The sequence below is a fragment of the Poromitra crassiceps genome (genome assembly GCF_964638095.1).
Source record: "Poromitra crassiceps genome assembly, chromosome: 8".
NCBI lineage: Eukaryota > Metazoa > Chordata > Actinopteri > Beryciformes > Melamphaidae > Poromitra > Poromitra crassiceps.
In genome coordinates this window covers 41,265,651-41,289,303 of record NC_139629.1, presented here as the reverse complement: position 1 = coordinate 41,289,303, position 23,653 = coordinate 41,265,651, and the positions used below count along the sequence as shown (strand labels likewise).

Genomic DNA, 23,653 nt, shown 5'->3' with positions numbered 1-23,653 from the left:
GACTACGCCCACCAAGGGATCTACAGATGTGTTTATCGCCTCTCTGTTTTCTCTCATAACTTCTCCTCTGAGAGCCAGCCCCTCTCTCTCACTGTCTCAGGTAAGCTGAGGGGGAAGCTGAAGCTGAATCCAACAGGAATATGTGACTATATATGTGATATGTGTTAACAATCCATTTGATTGATTTGAAACGGACTCTCTGCAGATATGTGGCTTTTTAATATTTGAGAGTGAATCAAGCAGAGATGTTAATGTGACCTTCACTTAGTGCTTTTAAGGGTCTTAGAGCAACATTAACTTTATCTGCAATGGGAGCTGTTGTTCTCATGATGTCAACTGATCTGGTGTGATGATTCTGAATGTGTTGCAGGTTATCCAACAGATGTCACCATCAGACTCGCTTTCATGCTGCCGCTGATTGTCGTGGTGTTGCTCGTCACTGGCCTCTGCTTCTACTTCAAGGTACTGAACATCTTTATTCAAACATCTCCTCATATTGAAACAACAGGAACAGTTGATTTCCAATCAGAGTCGGCGGCAGAGACTAATTCGTGGGTGGGCATTCAATCTAATGGAGCGGGCATGATTTCACAGCTATTACGCCACCAGAGGACACACAGTATTAGAGCAAACAAATGCATTGCTGCCTCTGTAGGTAGACTATACTTTTTTTGCTAGAAGAGAGAGGTGATCCAGTAACAGAGGCGGCTCTTGTCATGTCTCTCCAGGCCTCCAAGAGGCAGATGCCAGGAAGAAAGAAAGACATTGAGCGCGTTTATTATAACGTTGGTCGTGCCGGTGCTGAAGCTGGGCTGGATTATTATAACCTTGGTGACTCCGGCGCTGAAGGCGGGCCACATTATGAGTACCTCGGTGGGTCCAGTGCTGACGGAAGAGAGGAGGACATCGAGCTGGATAGCCTTGGCGGTTCCAATGCTGAAGAGGGGCTGGGTGAAGAGGCAGGAGCCCAGGGAACAGAGTAGGATCTCCTAGCAGCTCAACTCGCATCCTTTCAGCCTAAAGATCTGAGGATGGAAAGCTTCGTTCTCTGTGTAAATCTCTGTAAAATAGATCATGATGTGCTTCAGATGTATTGATTTAGATGTGTAAGCTTAGTGTTGTGATGTTTTGTGAAGCTTCAGTCAGTAGACTTGGGGAGGAAAGGCAAACTTGATGATTGTTTGTACTACTACTGACTGGCTGCGACTGTCCCAACCTCCGACCACGTTACCACACAGGAGAGCACATTTTTCAATTGTCACTAACCACTTAACTTCTGCAAATGTTTTAATTGATTTATATATTATCTTTTTGTACTTGTCTTAATTGATTGGTTTTTATAGCTTGCATCTTTTATTAGCTGTATAAAGCTGTTTATTTGGTTGTTTCCTTCTAAAGCTGCAGTAGGCAGTTTTAAACATCAATGGAATTTGAATCATAGCAACATAGTAAAGAGAATTCCCCTTGTGTGTGTGCTGTGATTGGCTTATGTTATGTTACTGTAGCTTTCTGTGTCATACCTACAAAATGATGATAGAATAATATTGCCTTTAACTTGTATCTTTTATTATTATTTTATATCTGTTTTTATATGCAATATTGTTTTCTCAGAGGTTAAAGGAACACGGCAACATTTTGGGAGATTCGCATATTCCCCATAGTAAGATGAGAAGATGCCATATATATATATATATATATATATATATATATATATATATATATATATATATATATACAGTATATGAAGCACATTGAGTTTCCATGCAGTGTATTGTGCTAAGCTCATAGTTTGTTAACTTTCAGACAACAAAAAACTGAGTTCGGACCAGACAATATTGCTTCGTCTTTTATTGATTATTATAGTTGATTGGTTGATTGATAATAATCAAGAAATGTGTGAAAAAAGAATGTGGTCAACAGTGCAAACAGTATACAGATTTAGACATATTTTGTAATAAAGGCCAGCTAGTCACTGGTTAGACTGCCAAATACCAACAGGGCAGAAACAATGTGGGTCTAGTTTTTATGAAGTTATGTTTATGTTATTGGCTTAGTATTTTAACAGTCAGACCAGTGAGAAATGTGTTGGTAAGATCTGTATGGACTAACAACTGGCTTTGGATGGACATAGTCTGTATCACTGTATTGATGGATGATCTATTTCTGTTGACTGATTGAACTGGAAGGGAATAAAAATTGACAATAGAGCTTCAAAGCCTGACATCATCATGGTGCAAGTGACATCATCATGGTGCAAGTGACATCATCATGGTGCAAGTGACATCATCATGGTGCAAGTGACATTGTGATGGCAGTTATGACAGCACATGATGGTGGCCTGGGCGGTGTCAGACGTTCATGGCACAAACATAAGACTTTTTGTTAGAACAGGAAACGTCATTCCACAAGTTCTCTGTAGTCAGAGGGGAAAACAACACAACAACAAAACAAAATATTAAGCACTTTAGAGGCGTTCACCAAGCATTCCAAGACTTTCTTCACTAGATTATAAAGACTAAAGATAAAAATAAGAATACAGGAAATTATGATCTTCAGTATTGTTATTACTTCACAATAAAGTGAAGAAATAATATTTTTTTGGTACCTTTGAAGTTCATCGTTCCACAGTTTTCTGTGTTCAAGTTGTTTGGTTCTAGATCATGCCAGTTTGCATAGTCATTCTTGGTGCCATCACTCCACTGCCACACTCCCTCCTGGATGAAGAAGTGTACACATTACTGGCTTCTCTAATTCAGTTACTGCGTCACTCTTTTGCCTCCAACAACACCCAAAGGGTTTGACAGTAAAGACCCTGACAACCAAAATCCACAACAGCCTGTGAGTGCTGCTTCCTCTACAAGCCTTCTATAATTTAGGGTCTTATGTGCATAATTGTAAGCATCTAAAAGTTGTAGACATTAGTTTCAATTCAAATCCTGAATCTTGCCATTTTGCAGTTTTCTGAGGTTGAAATTTGGATCGTGACTTAATGACTAAGGAAAATGGGTCATTGGGATAGACCTTCTGCTGTAGGGTATGGATATAGACATTTATTCCTCCTTGGTGCTCACTCCCATAGCACAAATCTGTGTATCAGTAAATGTCTCACCATATTCACATCCATGAAACCAATCCAGGTTGCTTTGTTGGCGTCAGTCACTTTGTTAATCATCCCTCTGAGTAAGTTGTGCTCGTCTAAACTGTGGATTGAGGCCAGATTCCCACCTTGGGAAATGCAGTCGAGCTAATGGACGAGAAGCAAAGATATAAAGAGAGGAGTGAGTGGAGGAGACAAATGCAGAGAACAAGGAAGAGTTGGACAGAGGGGAACAAAGAAATAATATGAGAGAGAGAGACAGAGAGAGACAGAGAGAGAGAGAGAGAGAGAGAGAGGGAGACAGGGAGAGAGAGAGAGACAGAGAGAGAGACAGAGAGAGAGAGACAGAGAGAGATGAACATAGAGAGAGAGAGAGAGAGAGAGAGAGAGAGAGAGAGAGAGAGAGAGAGAGAGAGAGAGAGAGAGAGACAGAGAGACAGAGAGAGAGAGAGACAGAGAGAGAGAGAGAGATGAACAGAGAGAATGGGGTAGAGACAAGCATGTAACACAACATGACCTGAGATGGTGGAACATACTGTACTGTACTGTAGGCCTGTGGGTCAATAAGCTATAGGTTATCTGTCTGATTAATTATTATCAGACAGACATAGTGTATTTATTTTGTAACTAACAATAGCAGTCTAGAAAGAAATAGTCCTCTGTACATTTGAAATGTTTTGATCAACCTACAATTATCACATAGTCAATCCAAACCCCTCTGAGTGTGAATCACTCTAAAGTACAAACAGTCCTTAGTATCAATGTGCATAATACAATGTGATGTTAATGCAGTTTATGAAGACTTGAAATAGACTTGTGCTTCTTTTCCTGAATGATCCTGTTAGCAACAAGCTGTATTAGAGCATTGGCAGAAACACAGCATGATAGCAATAACCATGATTGTTCCATCAGGTACCTCTGCTTCCAGCCAAGTCTTTGCACTGTGAGTGTAGCTGAAACAGCGAGCGCCAATCTGGGTCCAACCAGAAGGACAGCAAGCTACCTCTTGTTCTGCTCCAATGTTAGAAACAAGATCAAATAAAGATCAGTCTTGGATAACAAATACTTGAGTCCACATAAAATGATGTGAAATGATTATTTGTAGTCTTAGTAAAAAACGACTTCAATTTATTGTGAGAGTGAAAACTAGCTAGATTCAAGTTCAAAACATGTGTGTGAAGCTGACCAATCAAATGAGCAGGCACCTGCATAATAATCATTTGTTGCTGGTGGCACCAACAACAAATGCTTATTATGCAGGTGCCTGCTCAGGTGGTCATGAGATGATGTTTTGTTTAAGTTAAAATAGTCAAAGTTACTGTTGCATTTGGTCCCACGAGAGGGTTGAAAAATACAGAACAAATGACACTATATTACTTCAAAATTGACATTTCCTTTTGCATTTGGGAAGGCCATCAAGCTAATGACTGAGCAGCACCTGAGAAAAATAAGTCCAACTAAAAGAATGTAAAGAAGAAATAACAGTGAGAGGTACCAACCTGACAAGGCGACTTTGCACTCCTGTAAACACAAAGAACACATTCTCAGCAATGAAATCAATCAATTTGCTCCTTTAGCAGTATTCTATCTCAAGACTATTATTAATACAGTACATATAATATAAATGACATTATATGTTATAATTAAACTATTTTATACAGTATATGTGAAGTAGGAGGCGTCAGTATAATTCAATGCATCTTCATCGTATAGGCTCTCATATTCCTCTTATAGCATATATATATATATATATCTATATATATATAGATATATATATATAACCATGTCCAATTTCAGCCCCCTGCCCATGCCATCCTGCATTTCTAAATTTGCCACCCAATTTAGCCAATTGGCATGAACACAAACACACGCCCCACGCACACGCACACGCACACGCACACACACACACACGCACACGCACACGCACACGCACACGCACACACACACACACACACACACACACACACACACAACCTCCATGCAAAATGTCAGCCTCCTAGGTTGAAAACTGCCCGCTAAAGGGTGGTGAACTTTTTTTGTGGACCAACCAACCGACCAACACAGTGACTTATTTATAGCTAAAACATTTAAACTAATATTTCTGTAGATTTCACTTACACGCTGTCCATAGACCAATCCACTGGTCAAGCAGAGCATCACCACAAACTGAAAACCAGATGCCATCTGTGGAAAGATATGAGACAAGTAATGTATAATATAAAATATGTCAAATATCACCACCACCACATCCAAGATGTTATATGTGCCAGGCAACACTTTAGTGAGTCCATAGCAACCAGCAGCATTGGGCTTTACAGGGAGAGACTACTGACTATAGGCTAAAAATCAATCAATAGAAGAATAATCTTTCCTGTAGCGATGCATAAAAACAGATGTCAGGTGAGAAGTATTTAAAATCTTACCTTTGTTCTGATGAGAGTTGATCTAATGAGGTTAGACTAACAGCAGCAGGTAGCAGAGTGTCATGGAAGAGGAAACACAGACTTTATATACTGTTTTGTCTGTGTGCTTTGGGTCAAGAACTGACCATGTGGCATCTTCTAATGATGACAGTACCAACAGAAATCTATCAAATAATCCATCTATTGTTACAAGACATCAATTAATTATTTGAAGACAGTCGTTACTGCCTTGAGTAAATACAGTTACATCAAATTATTTAGAATTACATACAAGAATGAACTGCTAATGTTGACTGATGCCACCCTGTGGCGTGGCTGCTTTGACAAGATATGCTTTCAGTGTGCTACTGACCAGGATGACCAGGATGTTGCTTACAAGTTCATGTCATGCATGACAAATAGGCATACAGCACAGAGGGATTTGTTCAAGTGTTATCCCTCGATATGAATGCTCACCCTAATTGGGTATTTACACACGTTTTAAATGTGTTACTGATAACAACATGGCCAGGATGTTCTTTAGAAGCTAAACAATATGACAGATACGCATACAGAGAGAATTTGCCCACAGTCTTAAACAGTCTTTGATTATTTGATCCTGAAACAACTACCAGTCAAAGCTCCAGCGCAATCATCTTATTCCCCTAAATCAATTCAAACAAGTTCTCCACAGCAGTCTCATGCAAGATGGCTGCTCCTGTTTCTGATCCAAATGGTGACCTTTTTTTATTGTACATATCTTTGTGTTTTTCTTTTGTGTACTGTTGTGTATGTTTTATTGTGTAACCCCTGCTGCCATTTCTTAGCCAGGTATTTTATCAATTTTTCTTCTTTTCAGACCTTGGATTATAGTGTTAGCAATGCCAGAATTAATAATAATAATAATAATTTAAAAAAGTGTGGTCACTTAGTTTTAAAAAATCTTCTAAAGAAATCATGCTGAGTAAGCTACAGTAGTGCAAAACCTTCCTTTGACTGTTTTTTGAACTTGTGTTGGTTTGTATCTCCTTTTTATTCTTGTTTTTACACATGTTTTATCATGTGTATTATTGTATTGTACGGTATTGTATTATTGTGTATTGTAGCGTCATTCCCTTTTCTGTTTGCCTCCTAGCCGAGGCCTCAGAGCCAACAATGGCAGCCTCGGGCAGCCTCGGTTTCCTCATCCGGGGTCTGTGAATCCAACTCTCGCCCCAAGTCCCGCTGAAGTCTCGTGAGTTTCCTTCTGACTCCTTTGTCTACCTGGCTATTGTCTACCAGGAATCACCGCGCACCGGGGTCATTTTCCCACGACTATCGACTTGTTTACAACAACGGATGAAGAGCTAATCGAAATTGAAGAGCGGACGAGGAGAGAGAGAGCGGAACAACAGGCAAGCGATGCACGGCCTAGAACAGAGGAGGAATGCCTCTATTGGATTCACAGACCCCGGATGAGGAAACCGAGGCTGCCCGAAGCTGCCCGAGGCAGCCCAGAGGAGACTAGACAGATTCACGTTCATATATGGACGAGATAATTATGAGGATATGAACCGCTACATTGCAGAAAATACGTTATTTGCAGTGTGTACTACGTATGCCCCGTTTTCGGCCGTTTTGGCCAGTTCAGACTCTACTCGGACCTGAATATCTTCTATGGCGGTCCGAATGAAACCAAAGTTATCTGGGTGAGTAAAACATCATATTTTAAGCTGGAAATAAGGTCTGGGGAGTTTAAAAAAAACAGAATTTTGCTTTAAGTCTTAAAACGAAATCCTCAAAATTCAACTTAAATATTAATTTAGGATCTCTGGGTATGGTTAAGCCAAGATAGGTGAGGCGGTCCTTTGCCAATTTGTATTGGAGATTTTCCTGGAAACTGGGAGTAAAGACAAAGGCATAAAAATCACTCTTTGTCCAGTTGATTGTATATCCGGACAACTTACCGAAGGACGTGATTAATTCTAGTAGAGTGGGGATCGATTTTTCTGATTTATGTAGATATATTATTACATCGTCGGCGTACAAACTGATACGCGTCTCAATACCCCCGATCCTTCAGACCTGCAATACTTGGGTGACTACGTAATTTTAAGGCAAGGGGCTCGAGCGCAACGGCGAAGAGGGCCAGCAAGAGAGTGCAGCCCTGCTGAACCGAGCAAAGTAATGGAAACTGGGTTGACCTGTCACCATTGGTTATAACTGAACATGTTGCACTAGCATATATGAGCTTAAATCGGAATCTGTGCAATGACTCGAACATATAAGGCCACTCAACCTGATCCAATGCCTTCTGTGCGTCGAGTGATAAAATCGCTGCACGCACTGGTCTTACTATGATCTGCATATAGCTGTATATGGTGTTGAGGAGGCATCTGACTTTGAAGAAACAGAACCTATTCGGGATTCACCGAATGTTTACGACTGTTGTCATTAAATGTCATTCAGTTGATAAAGACACTTTCTATGCACTAACTATGGCAAGGGAAATTATTTTAAATATAATGCCAGCAAGAGTGTGGTTTTAATATGCAGAACAAAAGAGGACCGAAGTCTAGAATTCCCTGTTTTCAAATTGTCTGATAATAACCTTATTGTATGTGATAGGGTGAAATATCTTGGTCATTTCATTACAGAGCAAATGACAGATGATGATGACATTCTTAGACAGTGCCGCAGAATGTATGCACAGGTGAACACCCGCGCAAGTTCAGTAAGTGTACAGAGGATGTGAAAATTGCCCTACTGTACGCCACTCTACACTGCCCACTTGTGGTCAAACTACAAATAGGCAAGCCTGAAAAGGCTTCAGGTAGCCTATAATGATGCTATGCGTATATTACATAAAAGACCCAGATGGTGCAGTGCCAGTGAGATGTTTGTGGCTGCAAGAGTTAATACCTTTCAAGCGGTTCTAAGAAACCTTATAATGTATGTGTCGACTTGAAAAGTCTAAGAACAGCATCATTGAGGCTCTCACCAATCCGGTGAAGAGTTGCACTAGGTATACATCTAGACTCAGGCTGCACTGGCTTGAAAGCCTACATGTAAATATATTCTAAAGAGGTTCATTTGGCCTACTTGTATATATTATTTAGAATAGTTCATCTATAAAGGCCAGTTAGGCAATGTTTGTACCTGATGTTTCGGCTGCTGTTTCTGCAGTCTTCATCAGAGGTGTCACGTGATGTTGGTGTGACGTCATCTATGGTGTGGTTATAATATTACCAATATTAGTTCATAATATATGGCAGGGCTATTCAACTAAATTGTTCAGGGGGCCACATTGTCAGAAACCTAAGGGACTGGGGGCCGGACCGTTCCCCGAGCCATTATATGTACACTTGACACAATGCGCCACCACATTTTTGCAGCCGCGCTGGAACTATTATTAAGTAGGGGGTGCTGTAAGGAATGGAATCTCGATGCTGCCCGCAACGTTGAAGAAAATTTTATGTTTTTGGGACTTTTATCCATATTTAGAAGAATATTTAATTTTAAATTAACATTAGGATTATACTGTTGTGATGTCATTATTCAGTATCTTCTCCTTTTCTCACTCACTTTCATGTAACCACCTGCTCTCCCTTTAGTCGTTTTACACTACAACAGACAGCAACACACAAGATTAGAGATTAGAAGATTAGAGCTGGGAAGCACAAACTGTTTTTTAATCTGTTTTGTTGGTAGTATAAACACAAGACAGCCAAATCCAACAATTTCGAAAATCCCATCTCTTGCCACCAGGGGGTGCTGCCGCACCCTCCGCACCTACCTTCCTGTGCCCTTGCTAAACTTTTATTTCATTACATTGCAAAAGTAGCTCAATTTTCATTTAAAAGTGCTTAATTTCTGTACAACAAAAGCTGTGTTAAAGCCCCAAAATTAAACACATTTGAAACAAATCTAAGTATTCTACAACACATGTCAGCTATTTGAAATATAATTTGGTCAATTCTGTCATCCCTTAGCTACACTATAGCATTGTAAACATTTATAGTGCATCAGGAAAGGAAAACAACTGTAAACATTCTTTCTTGTTTAGAACCTAGCAAAGCATTAAATATTGAGTATCTCATGAAAAACTATTAATATTGCATCTTTTGTGTTTAGCTCCGTCTCACAGCATTGTAACATTGTAGTGCAGCAAGAAAGGAAAACTACTGTAAACATTTTAACCATATTTCTTGTTTAGAACCTAGCTAGCAACATCACACATCTCCTGAAACACCATTTATAATGAATCTTTCTTGATTAGCTACATCACATCGCCATCACCTGAAAAACATTAATATTGCACCTTTCTTGGGGCTACACCACAGCATCTCCTGAAAAACATTTATAGTGGATCTCACTTGTTTAGTTCACTTTAGCTAGATCACATCTGAAAAACAACCAGTCGGGTGTAATAAGTAAATGAGGTTTAATTGTAAAAAAAAAAAATCTAAAAAAAATCTAAAAAAAAAAAAAAAAAAAAGAAATTGGGAACTCATCCGCGGGCCGGTCGGACTTGATTGGCGGGCCGGATTCGGCCCGCGGGCCGCCAGTTGAATAGCCCTGATATATGGAGTTTTTTCATCCCACCTGAAGTGGTGGGATGACCGTGCCCCCTGCCCCCCCCCCCCCCCCCCCCTGGCCCCGCCCTGGCACATGCCAGGGGGCACGGTCGTCCAGTGGGACGAAAAAACTCCATATAACCACACCATAGATGACGTCACACCTGAGTGTGTGTGTGTGCTCGGTGCAGGCGAATGACGTGCAGCGCACAGGCCTTCTTGAGGCATCCTCTCTGCCCATGGTAGGATTCCCCGGGAGGGTCTGGTGAGACGAAGGAGGAGCCCGGCCTGGAGTTACCCACAGGGCCTTAGACCCTCCATGCACCGAAGGGTCTTTCAATACTGCGTAGTGTGGTGTAGCACTAACTCTATTGCAGCGGGGATTGGGCGTGATCAACCCTTCCGCGGGCAACGTTGCAGACAGAGTAGGAAGGCTGATCCGTGAGCGGCTGCTTCTGGGACGTGGGTCGGGGTCTTAATCGGCCTCGGCTGGGTCTACTGGGTGAGGGTGTATGATGTTGACAGACCCGAAACACCTTACGACCCCAGCTAACATCACTGATGACGCGTCCCCCAGCGCATGCTGTAGTATGTATTTTAAACATATATATAAATATATATATATATATATATATATATATATATATATATATATATATATATATATATATACACACAGTATATGAAGCAAATTGAGTTTCCTTGCAGTGTATAATGTGCTAAGCTCATAGTTTGATTAATATATATATATATACATAATATATTTCAGACAACAAAAAACTGTGAGTTCGGAGTCGGACCAGACAATATTGCTTAGTCTTTTATTGACTATTATAGTTGGTGCAAATGACATCATCATGGTGCAATTGACATCATCATGGTGCAAGTGACATTGTGATGGCATTTATGCATATATATATATATACGGTATATATATATATACACACAGTATATGAAGCAAATTGAGTTTTCTTGCCGTGTATAATGTGCTAAGCTCATAGTTTGATTAATATATTTACTGTATATATACATAATATATTTCAGACAACAAAAAACTGTGAGTTCGGAGTCGGACCAGACAATATTGCTTAGTCTTTTATTGATTATTATAGTTGGTGCAAATTACATCATCATGGTGCAAGTGACATCATCATGGTGCAAGTGACATCATCATGGTGCAAGTGACATTGTGATGGCATTTATGCCAGCGCACGATGATGATGGCCGGGGATGTTCTTGGCGCACACATAAGAAAATTTACTGGTACACTTCACATCATTCCAAAGGTTTTCTGTAGTCAGAGAGGTGAAAACAACACAACAAAACAAAATATTAAGCACTTTAGAGGCCTTCACCACAAGCATTCCAAGACTTTATTCACTAGATTATAAAAACTAAAGACAAACTAAAGATAATAAATAAGAAAGTAAGAATACAGGAAATTATGATCTTCAGTATTGTTATTGCTTCACAATAAAGTGAAGAAATAATTTTTTGTTACCTCTGAAGATCATCGTTGCACAGTTTTCTGTTCCCAGGTTGTTTGGTTCTCCTTTATACCAGTTTGAGTAGTCATTCTTGGTGCCATCACTCCACTGCCACACTCCCTCCTGGATGAAGAAGTGTACACACATTACTGGCTTCTCTAATTCAGTTACTGCGTCACTCTTTTGCCTCCAACAACACCCAAAGGTGCTCACTCCCATAGCACTAATCTGTGTATCAGTAAATGTCTCACCTTATTCACATCCTGGCCCCCAATCCAGGTTGCTTTGTAGGCGCCAGTCACTTTGTTAATCATCCCTCTGAGGAAGTTGTGCTCCTCTAAACTGTGGATTGAGGCCAGATTCGCACCTTGGGAAATACAGTCGAGCTAATGGACGAGAAGCAAAGATAGAAAGAGAGGAGTGAGTGGAGGAGACAAATGTAGAGAACAAGGAAGAGTTGGACAGAGGGGGTCAAACAAATAATATGAGAGAGAGACAGAGAGAGACAGAGAGAGAGAGAGAGAGAGAGAGAGAGAGAGAGAGAGAGAGAGAGAGAGAGAGAGAGAGAGAGAGAGAGAGAGAGAGAGAGAGAGAGAGATGAACAGAGATAATGGGGTAGAGACAAGCGTGTAACACAACATGACGTGAGATGGTAACTGTAGGCCTGTGGGTCAATAAGCTAGGTTATCTGTCTGATTAATTATTATCAGACAGACATAGTGTATTTATTTTGTAACTAACAATAGCAGTCTAGAAAGAAATAGTCCTCTGTACATTTAAAATGTTTTGATCAACCAACAATTATCACATAGTCAATCCAAACCCCTCTGAGTGTGAATCACTCTAAAGTACAAACAGTCCTTAGTATCAATGTGCATAATACAATGTGATGTTAATGCAGTTTATGAAGACTTGAAATAGACTTGTGCTTCTTTTCCTGAATGATCCTGTTAGCAACAAGCTGTATTAGAGCATTGGCAGAAACACAGCATGATAGCAATAACCATGATTGTTCCATCAGATACCTCTGCATCGAGCCAAGTCTTTGCACTGTGAGTGTAGCTGAAACAGCGAGCGCCAAGCTGGGTCCACCCAGAAGGACAGCAAGGTATGTCTTGCTCTGCTCCAATATTAGAGAAGATAAAATAAAGATCAGAGTCTTGGATAATACTTGAGTCCACATAAAATATGGTGAAATGATCATTTGTAGTCTTAGTAAAAAAACGACTCCAATTTATTGTGAGAGTGAAAACTATCTAGTTTCAAGTTCAAAACTTGTCTGTGAAGCTGACCAATAAAATTAAGCCTCGCGTTAGTTCATGCACTACGCCCCAGCTGTATCCAGCTGTCAGCCGCTGACCAAATCACAAATACAACGAAAACAATCGAAAAATAACAGTGAGAAGTACCAACCTGACAAGGCGATTCTGCACTCCTGTGAACACAAAGAACACATTCTTATCAATGAAATCAACTTGAAATCAATGAACTTAAAAACGATATACAGTATATACACATGATATATTTCTGTGGATTTAACTTACACGCCCAGCAAAGACCACTCCGCTGGTCAAACAGAGCATCATCACAAAATGAAAAGCTGATGCCATCTGCAAAGATTAGACGAGGTATACTGTATGATCTTATCCATCTTATCCAGAGCAACAATGAGTTCATACATGCAAGCATGAATGGGTTAAAGCAGACTTTCACTTTTAGGACAGTGGACACACACACACACACACACACACACACACACACACAAAAAGAATCCCATGTTAACCCTGTTTTTAGCGGGAGGTTCCCATCTGGAGGAAACCCCAGGGAAGTACGGGGAGAACATGTATTTCTCTCCTCTCTTTACAAATGAATTCTTATTCATTCATATTGTTGTCATTATCATTACTAGTGCAGTGCCCGTTCCCCCATGCACCACCGCGTGGGCGCTTCCCCCCCGCACACACACTGCACTCTGTCAGGTCCCCCGCCTAAGCGGAAGTTTGAAGTCGATCCGACAAACGGTTCTCGAGATACGCGAAGGACAGGCATGCAGCAGATGATGCTCATCCATAAGCAGTGGTGGAAATGGCCAGGTTTTACTCTGGGAACCCTACTTACACAGGATGGGGGTTCGTGGAAGTGGCGTGGCCCTAGAGGATATTATTTCTGAATGTGTGACTCATTATAGCCTACCATTATAGCCACATAAAAATCTCTTAGAAATCTCACTTAACTAAGATCACTGAGCTCTACTGATTATTTCCCCTTGATTCTATTCATGACAGACCCTGCTTATTCAACTTACAAATACATGTTCTAATAATAATTGCCAACCCCTGCTTTAATGTTTACTTTACCCAGTCACCCCCCCCCCCCCCCTTCCATTCACTGTCATCAAAGTAAACACAGGGTCGTTGACAGGGTCGTTGAGTGTGTCCACCCTGTGTTTACTTTCTCAGTTAATGTCAACGACCCTACTTAAAGCTGTTGCTTAGGGCTTGAAGGAGCGCAGAACTGAAGACAAATGTATTAATATTGAACGTGTTTCATGTCCGAATTGCACGAAAACAGGGCACTGCACTCCGTCAGGTCGCCATCAGCGCACTCCCCGAGTTTGAAGTCGATCCGACCAACGGTTCTCGAGATACACGAAAGACAGAGAGACAGAGAGAGAGAGAGACAGACAGACAGACAGACAGACGATCCCGTCATTATAGTATAGATAGATAGATCATGGTTATTGTTGTTGATGTTGTTGTTGCTGTTATTATTACTAGAAATTATATTATTATTATTATACTAACTATACTAAATGAACTGGGATCCCTCTATAGCTCTATTGCTTGGAGTTGGCCCTTTCTGCATCAGCCAAAACATCTAGGATCACCCATCTACCCCGTCCCTGCTCCCACTTCTCTTTAAGTGAACACTGACTATAGGCTAAAAATCAATCAATAGAAGAATAATCTTTCCTGTAGCGATGCATAAAAACAGATGCCAGGTGAGAAGTATTTAAAATCTTACCTTTGTTCTGATGAGAGTTGATCTAATGAGGTTAGACTAACAGCAGCAGGTAGCAGAGTGTCATGGAAGAGGAAACACAGACTTTATATACTGTTTTGTCTGTGTACTTTGGGTCAAGAACTGGCAATCTGTCATATTCTAATGATGACAGTACCAACAGAAGTAATTAAAATCATTTATAATCTATTGCCACAAGGTATCAATGAATTATTTTAAGACAGTCGTTACTGCCTTGAGTAAATACAGTTACATCAAATGATTTAGAATTACATACAAGGATGAACTGCTAATGTTGACCGATGCTACCCTGTGGCTTGGCTGCTTTGGCAAGATATGCTTTCCATGTGCTACTGACCAGGATGACCAGGATCATGTTCCTGGAACAACTCTTACTTGGGGAAATCAGATGGTGCTAATCCTTAGAAGTTAATGTCATGACAAATAAGCATACAGTCCAGAGGCATTTGTTCAAGTATTAGCCCTCGATATGAATGCTCAACTTTTTTGCACATCATGTCCTGTGTATTTATACATGATGTTTGGAAATAAATCTCTTTATTGATTTTTTTCAGACAAAGGCAAAAAATACAATACATGTGAAGAAGAATATCAACATTTTTACATCCCCATCCTATTATATCCTAGTATATTTTCTACTTGTATTTATTGTACTATCGTATGGTATTGTATTGTATTCTTTGTACGTTTCTATGGACCAAGAGTCTGAAATAAAGACATCAATCAATCAATTTCAATGCAAAATTGGCTGTCAAATACAGTTGAATGTAATGCTAATGCAGACAACGTGTCAGGAGACGACAGCAGTGGTTGGGTTTCTCTCTCTCCCTGTGTGTTTGTGTGATTGGCTGAGTGATGGGCAGAGTTCCTGCACCTGGCGGCTGGCGAATCTGCACGGCTGGTGGCACTCAACTCATCACTTCACTCCTGTTCTTATACCCCGGTTCTCCTCCAACCACTCAGTGTGCCAGTTTATTCCGTCTGCTACGTGGTAGCTATTCCTCTCGTCTACTTACCTGTGACTCAGCTTGTGTTTTTTCCTGCTTTCAATGTTTGGACATTTTTTGATTGCTGCTGTTGCAACACGTTCTCACTCCGACCACGTAACATATTGACGCTTTGTCCCGTCCCTTATGCGCCACTTGTTACTAACATGGTACCCTTGAGCGACCCATGAAACGACTTGGGCTTTCCGACTAAACTCAATGCAAACCCATAGAAGTCAACTTTGACGCTTATGGCAACTGCTCCCCCATCAGCCTAACTGCTCGCCCATTAGTCAACTGCTCACCATAGCGTCTGGGGGGAGGTTAGGTTTAGGCGTGGGAGGTGGGAGAGGTTAGGTTTAGGCTCTGGGGGAGGTTAGGTTTAGGCATGGGGTGGGAGAGGTTAGGGTTAGGGTTAGGGTCTGGGAGAGGTTAGCTCCTCCAGACCCTAATGGGCGAGCAGTTAGGCTAATAGGGGAGCAGTTGCCATAAGCGTCAAAGATGACTTCCATGGGTTTGCATTGAGTTTAGTCGGAAAGCCCAAGTCGTTTCATGTGTCGCTCAAGGGTACCATGTTAGTAACAAGCGACGCACAAGGGACGGGACAAAGCGTCAATATGCGACGCGCTCAGAGTGAGAATGGGTTGGCTGTTCCTGTGTGCAGGTCCTGTTCCTCGTCTACCTCGCCACCAGCCGTGTGTGGTTTTTGAGTTCCACTTACCAGCTGCTCAGATGTTCTCCGCCTGACTGCCTCTGCTCACTTCAGCTTCAACCAAACTCCATTCATAAAAGCTTGTTGATTTTGACGCTGTCTCCTGTTCTGCTTTTGGGTTCAGAAAACTCATTAATTGTGACACTGTTGGAGAAAATATAAGTTCCATTGGCATTTCCTAATCCATAAGCTAATAATTGCATACGCATAATTAATGCTATGAGTTACAATGACATGAAATCTCACACATATAGATTCACCCCAGTGGCAGAGGACTTCTCTCTTTTGCTGAACCCTTGGACAGTGCATCGTGTATCCATAGACCCTTCTCACGGGGGCCATTTTGTGTCGAGAAGCCAGGGTAAACAGGTGCAAGCAAAACACTAATGAGGGTTTCCAACTTCCATGATTGGAATTGGACTCTGTATGACATTTCAGATGTGTACATTGAGATTCAGTCCTCTGACAATGCAGATTGCCAGAGAATGTATGGTTTTAAATATACTTCTATAATACACTTCCTGGACTCCTGGTTTCAATTCATTTGGTTTATATTAGCTGTTATGTATATTATATTGCGGATGAGGAGTGGTAAATTCCATTCACTAACAAGACACAAAAGGGTTTATTTGTGTCAAATCCCTCTGTATGCTTATTTTATTTGTCTTAACTGTTTAACTTCTAAGGGACATCCTGGCCATCCTCGACAGTATCACACAGCATATGTAAATCTTACTAAAGCAGTCACGCCCAGGGCTTAATTTGTGACAGATCCTACCGGCACCTCCTTTGTCACAATCAAAATCTGTAAATACATTTTGTGTAATATTTAATGGTATGTTCTGTCATTCTTTTATTTCTCATTGAAGTTACTTGTAAAGTGCTTGTTTGCCTATTTTGGATGCATTTTAAGCATGCCTCGCACACTGCGCATGGTCGCCTGCTCAACTGGCATGCGCTAGTCTCTTAAAACAGATGGTCTGTACTTCAAGCTGGGAAAACTTGGCCAAAGCAGAAAGGGAACCTCAGGGAAAATAATAAGCGATGATAGGAGGAGCTCCCGGAAGTCCCGCCTAAAAGTGAGAGATCTGGCATTAGTTTGAATCTTCCTCCAGTCTGAAACACGTTTTTTCCCCCAACTTCCTGTGACCAGTCTATGTGCGTGTGAAGTACAGACTGTATATGATGCATTCGCAGAATGTAGAAGAGACAGTCTGGCTTGAGAGACTAGGCATGCGTAGTTTAGCGATTGTGCGCCGCATGCCCCGCAACCCCTCTCCGTATCTCTCTGAGATAATAAGATTATAACAAAGAAGAAATAGTCTAATGTTAGAGCAGGAGGGTGTAACGGTAACAACTCGAGTAACCACGACTAACTACTAATGTAATGAGTGCCTTCTCCTTGGAAAAAAAAACCCTCATCCAGTGAGGGGCCTGATGCTTGCGTGTTGCCATAGTAAGGAGCGTGACGGACAATCATGATATTGCCATTCCCAGTGTGCACTTACATACCAGATAACTTTACACAGACACTTGATGACATTGAACATTTTAATATTTGATATTTAAACTGACAAATAGAAACAAGTCATCCATGTCATCATGTCATCATGTCTCAAGTCAAGTCACAAGTCTTTAACTTCCAAGTCCAAGTCGAGTCTCAAGTCACTTATAGAATATATATACTATATATATATATATATATAATATATACTTTGTGTGTATGAGCATAAGATTCACCAAGTGACCTGGGCGAATCCATCTCGTGCTGTTGAGTGACATCAAGAGGTGTGCGTGTGTGTGTGTGTGTGTGTGTGTGTGCGTGTGTGTGTGTGCGTGTGTGTGTGTGTGTGTGTGTGTGTGTGTGTGTGTGTGTGTGTGTGTGTGTGTGTGTGTGTGTGTGTGTGTGTGTGTGTGTGTGTGTGTGGTGTGTGTGTGCGTGTGCGTGCGTGCGTGCGCGTGCGTGCGTGCGTGTGCGTGATTACAAGTGACCAGGCTCAATCTCTCTCTCTGGTATCCTAACACTTTTTCTCCTCATTGTCTGCACCATGATCATAATCCAGTCATTGAATCCATGTCTCATATTCTGAGTGGTTGCTTTGTATATAAGGGAATGTACATGGCAAGACATGACAGAATTGTTGACCTGTTAGTTAAAGACATCAGGTCATATGTTCCATCCTCTGTTGAAATCTATAAACACTCCCATGTTTCAACTGCCATGTTCAAACTGTGTAATACTGAATATGACATATTTTCAAATGTGACAGGTAATACACCTGATGTTGTTGTTGTCAATGAGGACAGTAGCGAGGCCACCATTTTGGAAGTGGGGTGTGCTTTTGATTCCAGTCTGGAAGAAGCTTTTATCACCAAGGTTTTGAAATACCAACTGTACGGCAACCATTTTAGGGCATCCTGCTCCGTCAGAGTATAGGCTATCGTTCCTCAGTCTAAGCGTTGTCAGTTGTCATGTCTCCTAGTAAACTATATTGAGTGTGCTCTGAAACACCTTCAGTCCTCACACGAAAATGCTGTCATTCTTCCTGCATTACTGTTTCACTCCTCACGCGTCAGTCATCGCACAATACGGCGTCACTCGTCAATCATCAGTCCTCATTCCTCACGTCTCACACAAAAACGTTGTCATTCCTCCTGCAGACTAGCTGTCAGTCATCATTCCTCACGTCTCACACAAAAACGTTGTCATTCCTCCTGCAGACTAGCTGTCAGTCATCACTCCTCACGTCTCACATAAAAACGCTGTCATTCGTTGTTTTGGTTGTTCTTCCGTGTGTGATGGGGAAACCGCAAGAATGCCTCTGTGAATTTAGCAACAATTTTTTACAACTTCACTTCCGGTTGAATGATTTTGCCTTCAAAATAAAAGCGCAAGTTTTTTTATATTTACAATATAGATTAAAGTAGTAATCTATGAGACCCAACAGAATTAACATAGTAACACTAAGAGGAACGTCTAGTTTAATGTTTGATGACAACAGACTAGACTAGTTAGGTCTCATAGATTACTACTTTAATCTATATTGTAAATATAAAAAAACTTGCACTTTTATGCGGATGCGGAAAGTTTTGGCCATTTGAAGCCCATCTCAAAGCTTGTGTTGAGGGTCACACGAACAAAAATGCACTCTTGAAGCTAAATAAATCCAAAACCAACAAGTTAATTATTTAAATGTTTTACTTCAATGTAGAACAGTCATTTCTTACACATGAGATTACTTTTAGCCTTTTAGTCATAAAGATTATTGAAAGATATTCCATATTCCAGACTGAAATGTTATAACAGAAGTATTGGCCAGAATGAGATGAACATTTGGACACTTATTCAGCGGGTATCTTGTATGTTGCGTTCAGGTGCACTGTAAAAACATTTTTTTTTTTTTTTTTTTTAAGGCCCCTGTCAGTCAAGGTCCCTTGGAATCGTCCACAGTTTTCTATAGAATACTACGGCCCTGCCTGCAGTTGGCAGGACTGCCCAGACCGAGATCCAAGGCTCTGGCCAAATTCTGCTCTATTTCTGCAATAATTAGATAGTCGCCACATTTGGAGGAGGCGCTGTTTCCTTTATCCATAGATTCAGACTAGATATACATCTGTCACTAGGAGATTTCCCATTGTTTGTGCATCTATTATTGTTTGTGGTCAACGATTTTTTGTCTAAATGTGAACACAAATAAAGATATTAAAATGTGTGTGTATGTGTGTGTGTATATATATATATATATATATATAGATAGATAGATAGATAGATAGATAGATAGATAGATAGATAGATAGATAGACTTTATTGCAGACTCAAGGTCCATACAAAAATACAGTCAAATACACATAATACACATAATAATATATGTGTATAGCCTATGTATATATAATACACATATATATATGAAGCACATTGAGTTTCCTTGCAGTGCTAATAGTTTGATAAATATAACACTTTCAGACAACAACAAAAACGTTCGGACCAGACTATATTGCTTAGTCTTTTATTGATTATTATAGTTGGTGCAAGTGACATCATCATGGTGCAAGTGACATCATCATGGTGCAAGTGACATTGTGATTGCATTTACGCACGATGACGATGGCCGATGTTCTTGGCGCAAACATAAGACGTTTTGTAAGTACAGGCAACGTCATTCCACAAGTTCTCTGTAGTCAGAGGGGAAAACAACACAACAACAAAACAAAATATTAAGCACTTTAGAGGCCTTCACCACAAGCATTCCAAGACTTTCTTCACTAGATTATAAAAACTAAAGATAATAAATAAGAAAATAAGAATACAGGAAATGATGATCTTCAGTATTGTTATTGCTTCACAATAAAGTGAAGAAATAATAATTTTTTGTTACCTCTGAAGATCATCGTTGCACAGTTTTCTGTTCCCAGGTTGTTTGGTTCATCTTTATACCAGTTTGCATAGTCATTCTTGGTGCCATCACTCCACTGCCACACTCCCTCCTGGATGAAGAAGTGTACACATTACTGGCTTCTGTAATTCAGTTACTGCTTCACTCTTTTGCCTCCAACAACACCCAAAGGTGCTCACTCCCATAGCACTAATCTGTGTATCAGTAAATGTCTCACCTTATTCACATCCTGGCCTCCAATCCAGGTTGCTTTGTAGGCGCCAGTCACTTTGTTAATCATCCCTCTGAGGAAGTTGTGCTCCTCTAAACTGTGGATTGAGGCCAGATTCGCACCTTGGGAAATGCAGTCGAGCTAATGGACGAGCAGCAAAGATATAAAGAGAGGAGTGAGTGGAGGAGACAAATGCAGAGAACAAGGAAGAGTTGGACAGTGGGGAACAAAGAAATAATATGAGAGAGAGACAGAGAGAGAGAGAGAGAGAGAGAGAGAGAGAGAGAGAGACAGAGAGAGAGAGAGAGAGAGAGAGAGACAGAGAGAGAGAGAGAGAGAGAATGGGGTATAGACAAGCGTGTAACACAACATGACCTGAGATGGTAACATATACTGTACTGCATGCACAGTATACAGGCCTGTGGGCCAATAAGCTAGGTTATCTGTCTGATTAATTGTTATCAGACAGACATAGTGTATATTTTTAAACTAACAATAGCAGTCTAGAAAGAAATAATCCTCTGTACATTTGAAATGCTTTGATCAACCAACAATTATCACATAGTCAATCCAAACCACCCTCTGAGTGTGATGTCACTGCAGTTTATGAAGACTTGAAATAGACTTGTGCTTCTTTTCCTGAATGATCCTGTTAGCAACAAGCTGTATTAGAGCATTGGCAGAAACACAGCATGATAGCAATAACCATGATTGTTCCATCAGGTACCTCTGCTTCCAGCCAAGTCTTTGCAGTGTGAGTGTAGCTGAAACAGCGACCGCCAAGCTGGGTCCACCCAGAAGGACAGCAAGGTATGTCTTGCTCTGCTCCAATATTAGAAAGAAGATAAAATAAAGATCAGAGTCTTGGATAACAAATACTTGAGTCATGTCTGTCACATGTCTGTGAAGCTGACCAATAAAATTAAGCCTTGCGTTAGTTCATTTGAGACACTGAAGTCATGCGTTGTATCCAGCTGTCAGCTGCTGATTAGATCATCGTTTAAACATTCACCAATCACAAATCACCAAATCTCAAATACAACGAAAACAATCGAAAAACAAATAACAGTGAGAAGTACCAACCTGACAAGGCGATTCTGCACTCCTGTGAACACAACGAACACATTCTTATCAATGAAATCAACTTGAAATCAATGAACTTAAAAACGATATACAGTATATACACATGATATATTTCTGTGGATTTAACTTACACGCCCAGCAAAGACCACTCCGCTGGTCAAACAGAGCATCATCACAAAATGAAAAGCTGATGCCATCTGCAAAGATTAGACGAGGTAAATATATGATCTTATCCATCTTATCCAGAGCAACAATGAGTTCATACATGCAAGCATGAATAGGTTAAAGCAGACTTTCACTTTTAGGACAGTGGACACACACACACACACACACACACACACACACACACACACACACACACACACACACACACACACACACACACACACACACACACACACACACACACACACACACACACACACGCAGTTGTGCACGTACGTGCAAAAAACAAACAAACATGTTAACCCTGTTTTTAGCGGGAGGTTCCTATCTGGAGGAAACCCCAGGGAAGTACGGGGAGAACATGCATTGCTCTCCTCTCCTTACAAATGAATTCTTATTCATTCATATTTGTCATTATCATTATTATGGTTATTGTTGTTGCTGTTGTTGTTGCTGTTATTATTACTAGAAATTATATTATTATTATTATACTAACTATACTAAATGAACTGGGATCCCTCTCTATTGCTTGGAGTTGGCCCTTTCTGCATCAGCCAAAACATCTAGGATCACCCATCTACCCCGTCCCTGCTCCCACTTCTCTTTAAGTGAACACTGACTATAGGCTAAAAATCAATCAATAGAACAAGAATCTTTCCTGTAGCGATGTATAAAAACAGATGTCAGGTGAGAAGTATTTAAAATCTTACCTTTGCTCTGATGAGAGTTGATCTAATGAGGTTAGACTAACAGCAGCAGGTAGCAAAGTGTCATGGAAGAGGAAACACAGACTTTATATACTGTTTTGTCTGTGTACTTTGGGTTCAAGAACTGGCAATCTGTCATCGTCTAATGATGACAGTAGCAACATAAATCTATCAAATAATCCATCTGTTGCTACAAGACATCAATGAATTATTTGAAGACAGTTGGTACAGCCTTGAGTAAATACAGTTACATCAAATGAATGAGAATTGCATACAAGGATGAACTGCTAATGTTGACTGATGCTACCCTGTGGCTTGGCTGCTTTGGCAAGATATGCTTTCCATGTGCTACTGACCAGGATGACCAGGATCATGTTCCTGGAACAACTCTTACTTGGTGAAATCAGATGGTGCTAATCCTTAGAAGTTAATAGCATGACAAATAAGCATACAGTCCAGAGGGATTTGTTCAAGTATTAGCCCTCGATATGAATGCTCAACTTTTTTTGCACATTATGTCCTGTGTATTTTCTACATGATTATTTTTTAAATAAATCTCTTTATTGATTTTTTTCAGACAAAGAATACAATACATGTGAAGATTCAGAAGAATATCAAAATTGTTACATCCCCATCCCACCCACCCCATCCTCAACCTCTGGCTCATAACCTAAAATAAACTACAAAGACAAAAAGGTTAGACAAACAACACAATAACGCAATAAAAATAAGAATAAGAATAAGAATAAGAATAAGAATAAGAATAAGAATAAGAATCTCAAGGCTGAAATACAGAGACAAAGAAACAATA

The 23,653-nt window shown here is 40.5% G+C and overlaps 3 protein-coding genes across 6 annotated transcripts in view; 1 reads left to right on the top strand and 2 right to left on the bottom strand.

Annotated features, from left to right (window-relative positions):
* Positions 1 to 23,653, top strand: part of LOC310780720 (uncharacterized protein) — a gene marked incomplete at both ends in the record, with an annotated part of 166,718 nt that overhangs the window by 51,416 nt on the left and 91,649 nt on the right. The gene's annotated exons all lie outside the window — the stretch shown is intronic.
* Positions 1,834 to 22,915, bottom strand: LOC310781410 (galactose-specific lectin nattectin-like). Of its 3 annotated transcripts, none has more exons than XM_083642034.1 (7): positions 22,846 to 22,899; positions 5,216 to 5,281; positions 4,597 to 4,618; positions 4,014 to 4,108; positions 3,110 to 3,244; positions 2,606 to 2,714; positions 1,834 to 2,413 (listed from the first exon to the last, which is right to left on the bottom strand). In XM_083642034.1, exons 2-7 carry the CDS (start codon positions 5,279 to 5,281, stop codon positions 2,349 to 2,351), a joined length of 492 nt encoding a protein of 163 aa, XP_083498160.1. In that variant the 5' UTR covers positions 22,846 to 22,899; the 3' UTR covers positions 1,834 to 2,348. The 3 variants fall into 3 exon arrangements, with proteins under 3 accessions (XP_083498160.1, XP_083498159.1, XP_083498158.1); XM_083642033.1 differs by lacking the exon at positions 22,846 to 22,899 and adding an exon at positions 5,521 to 5,592; XM_083642032.1 differs by lacking the exons at positions 1,834 to 2,413; positions 2,606 to 2,714; positions 3,110 to 3,244; ... (1 more) ...; positions 4,597 to 4,618; positions 5,216 to 5,281 and adding exons at positions 20,072 to 20,455; positions 20,659 to 20,767; positions 20,894 to 21,028; ... (1 more) ...; positions 21,971 to 21,992; positions 22,102 to 22,167 and having other exon boundaries at positions 22,846 to 22,915.
* On the bottom strand, positions 10,860 to 14,635 carry LOC310781409 (galactose-specific lectin nattectin-like). 2 transcript variants are annotated; one of them, XR_014552968.1, is made up of 8 exons: positions 14,567 to 14,635; positions 13,087 to 13,152; positions 12,956 to 12,977; positions 12,568 to 12,662; positions 11,794 to 11,928; positions 11,557 to 11,665; positions 11,204 to 11,346; positions 10,860 to 10,948 (listed from the first exon to the last, which is right to left on the bottom strand). XR_014552968.1 is itself a non-coding variant. In XM_083642031.1 (7 exons), the coding sequence occupies exons 2-7, from the start codon at positions 13,150 to 13,152 to the stop codon at positions 11,255 to 11,257; spliced, it is 519 nt and encodes a 172-aa protein (XP_083498157.1). In that variant the 5' UTR covers positions 14,567 to 14,635; the 3' UTR covers positions 11,131 to 11,254. The 2 variants fall into 2 exon arrangements, 1 of the variants encoding a protein (XP_083498157.1); XM_083642031.1 differs by lacking the exon at positions 10,860 to 10,948 and having other exon boundaries at positions 11,131 to 11,346.

Coding starts and splice junctions, on each gene's coding strand:
- LOC310781409 (XM_083642031.1), bottom strand. CDS start 13,152: ATGGCATCAGCTTTTCATTTTGTGATGATGCTCTGTTTGACCAGCGGA. Junction 12,978..13,086: donor GAGTGGTCTTTGCTGGGCGT/GTAAGTTAAATC, acceptor TTGTGTTCACAG/GAGTGCAGAATCGCCTTGTC. Junction 12,663..12,955: donor GTGCAGAATCGCCTTGTCAG/GTTGGTACTTCT, acceptor ATATTGGAGCAG/AGCAAGACATACCTTGCTGT.
- LOC310781410 (XM_083642032.1), bottom strand. CDS start 22,167: ATGGCATCAGCTTTTCATTTTGTGATGATGCTCTGTTTGACCAGCGGA. Junction 21,993..22,101: donor GAGTGGTCTTTGCTGGGCGT/GTAAGTTAAATC, acceptor TTGTGTTCACAG/GAGTGCAGAATCGCCTTGTC. Junction 21,710..21,970: donor GTGCAGAATCGCCTTGTCAG/GTTGGTACTTCT, acceptor ATATTGGAGCAG/AGCAAGACATACCTTGCTGT.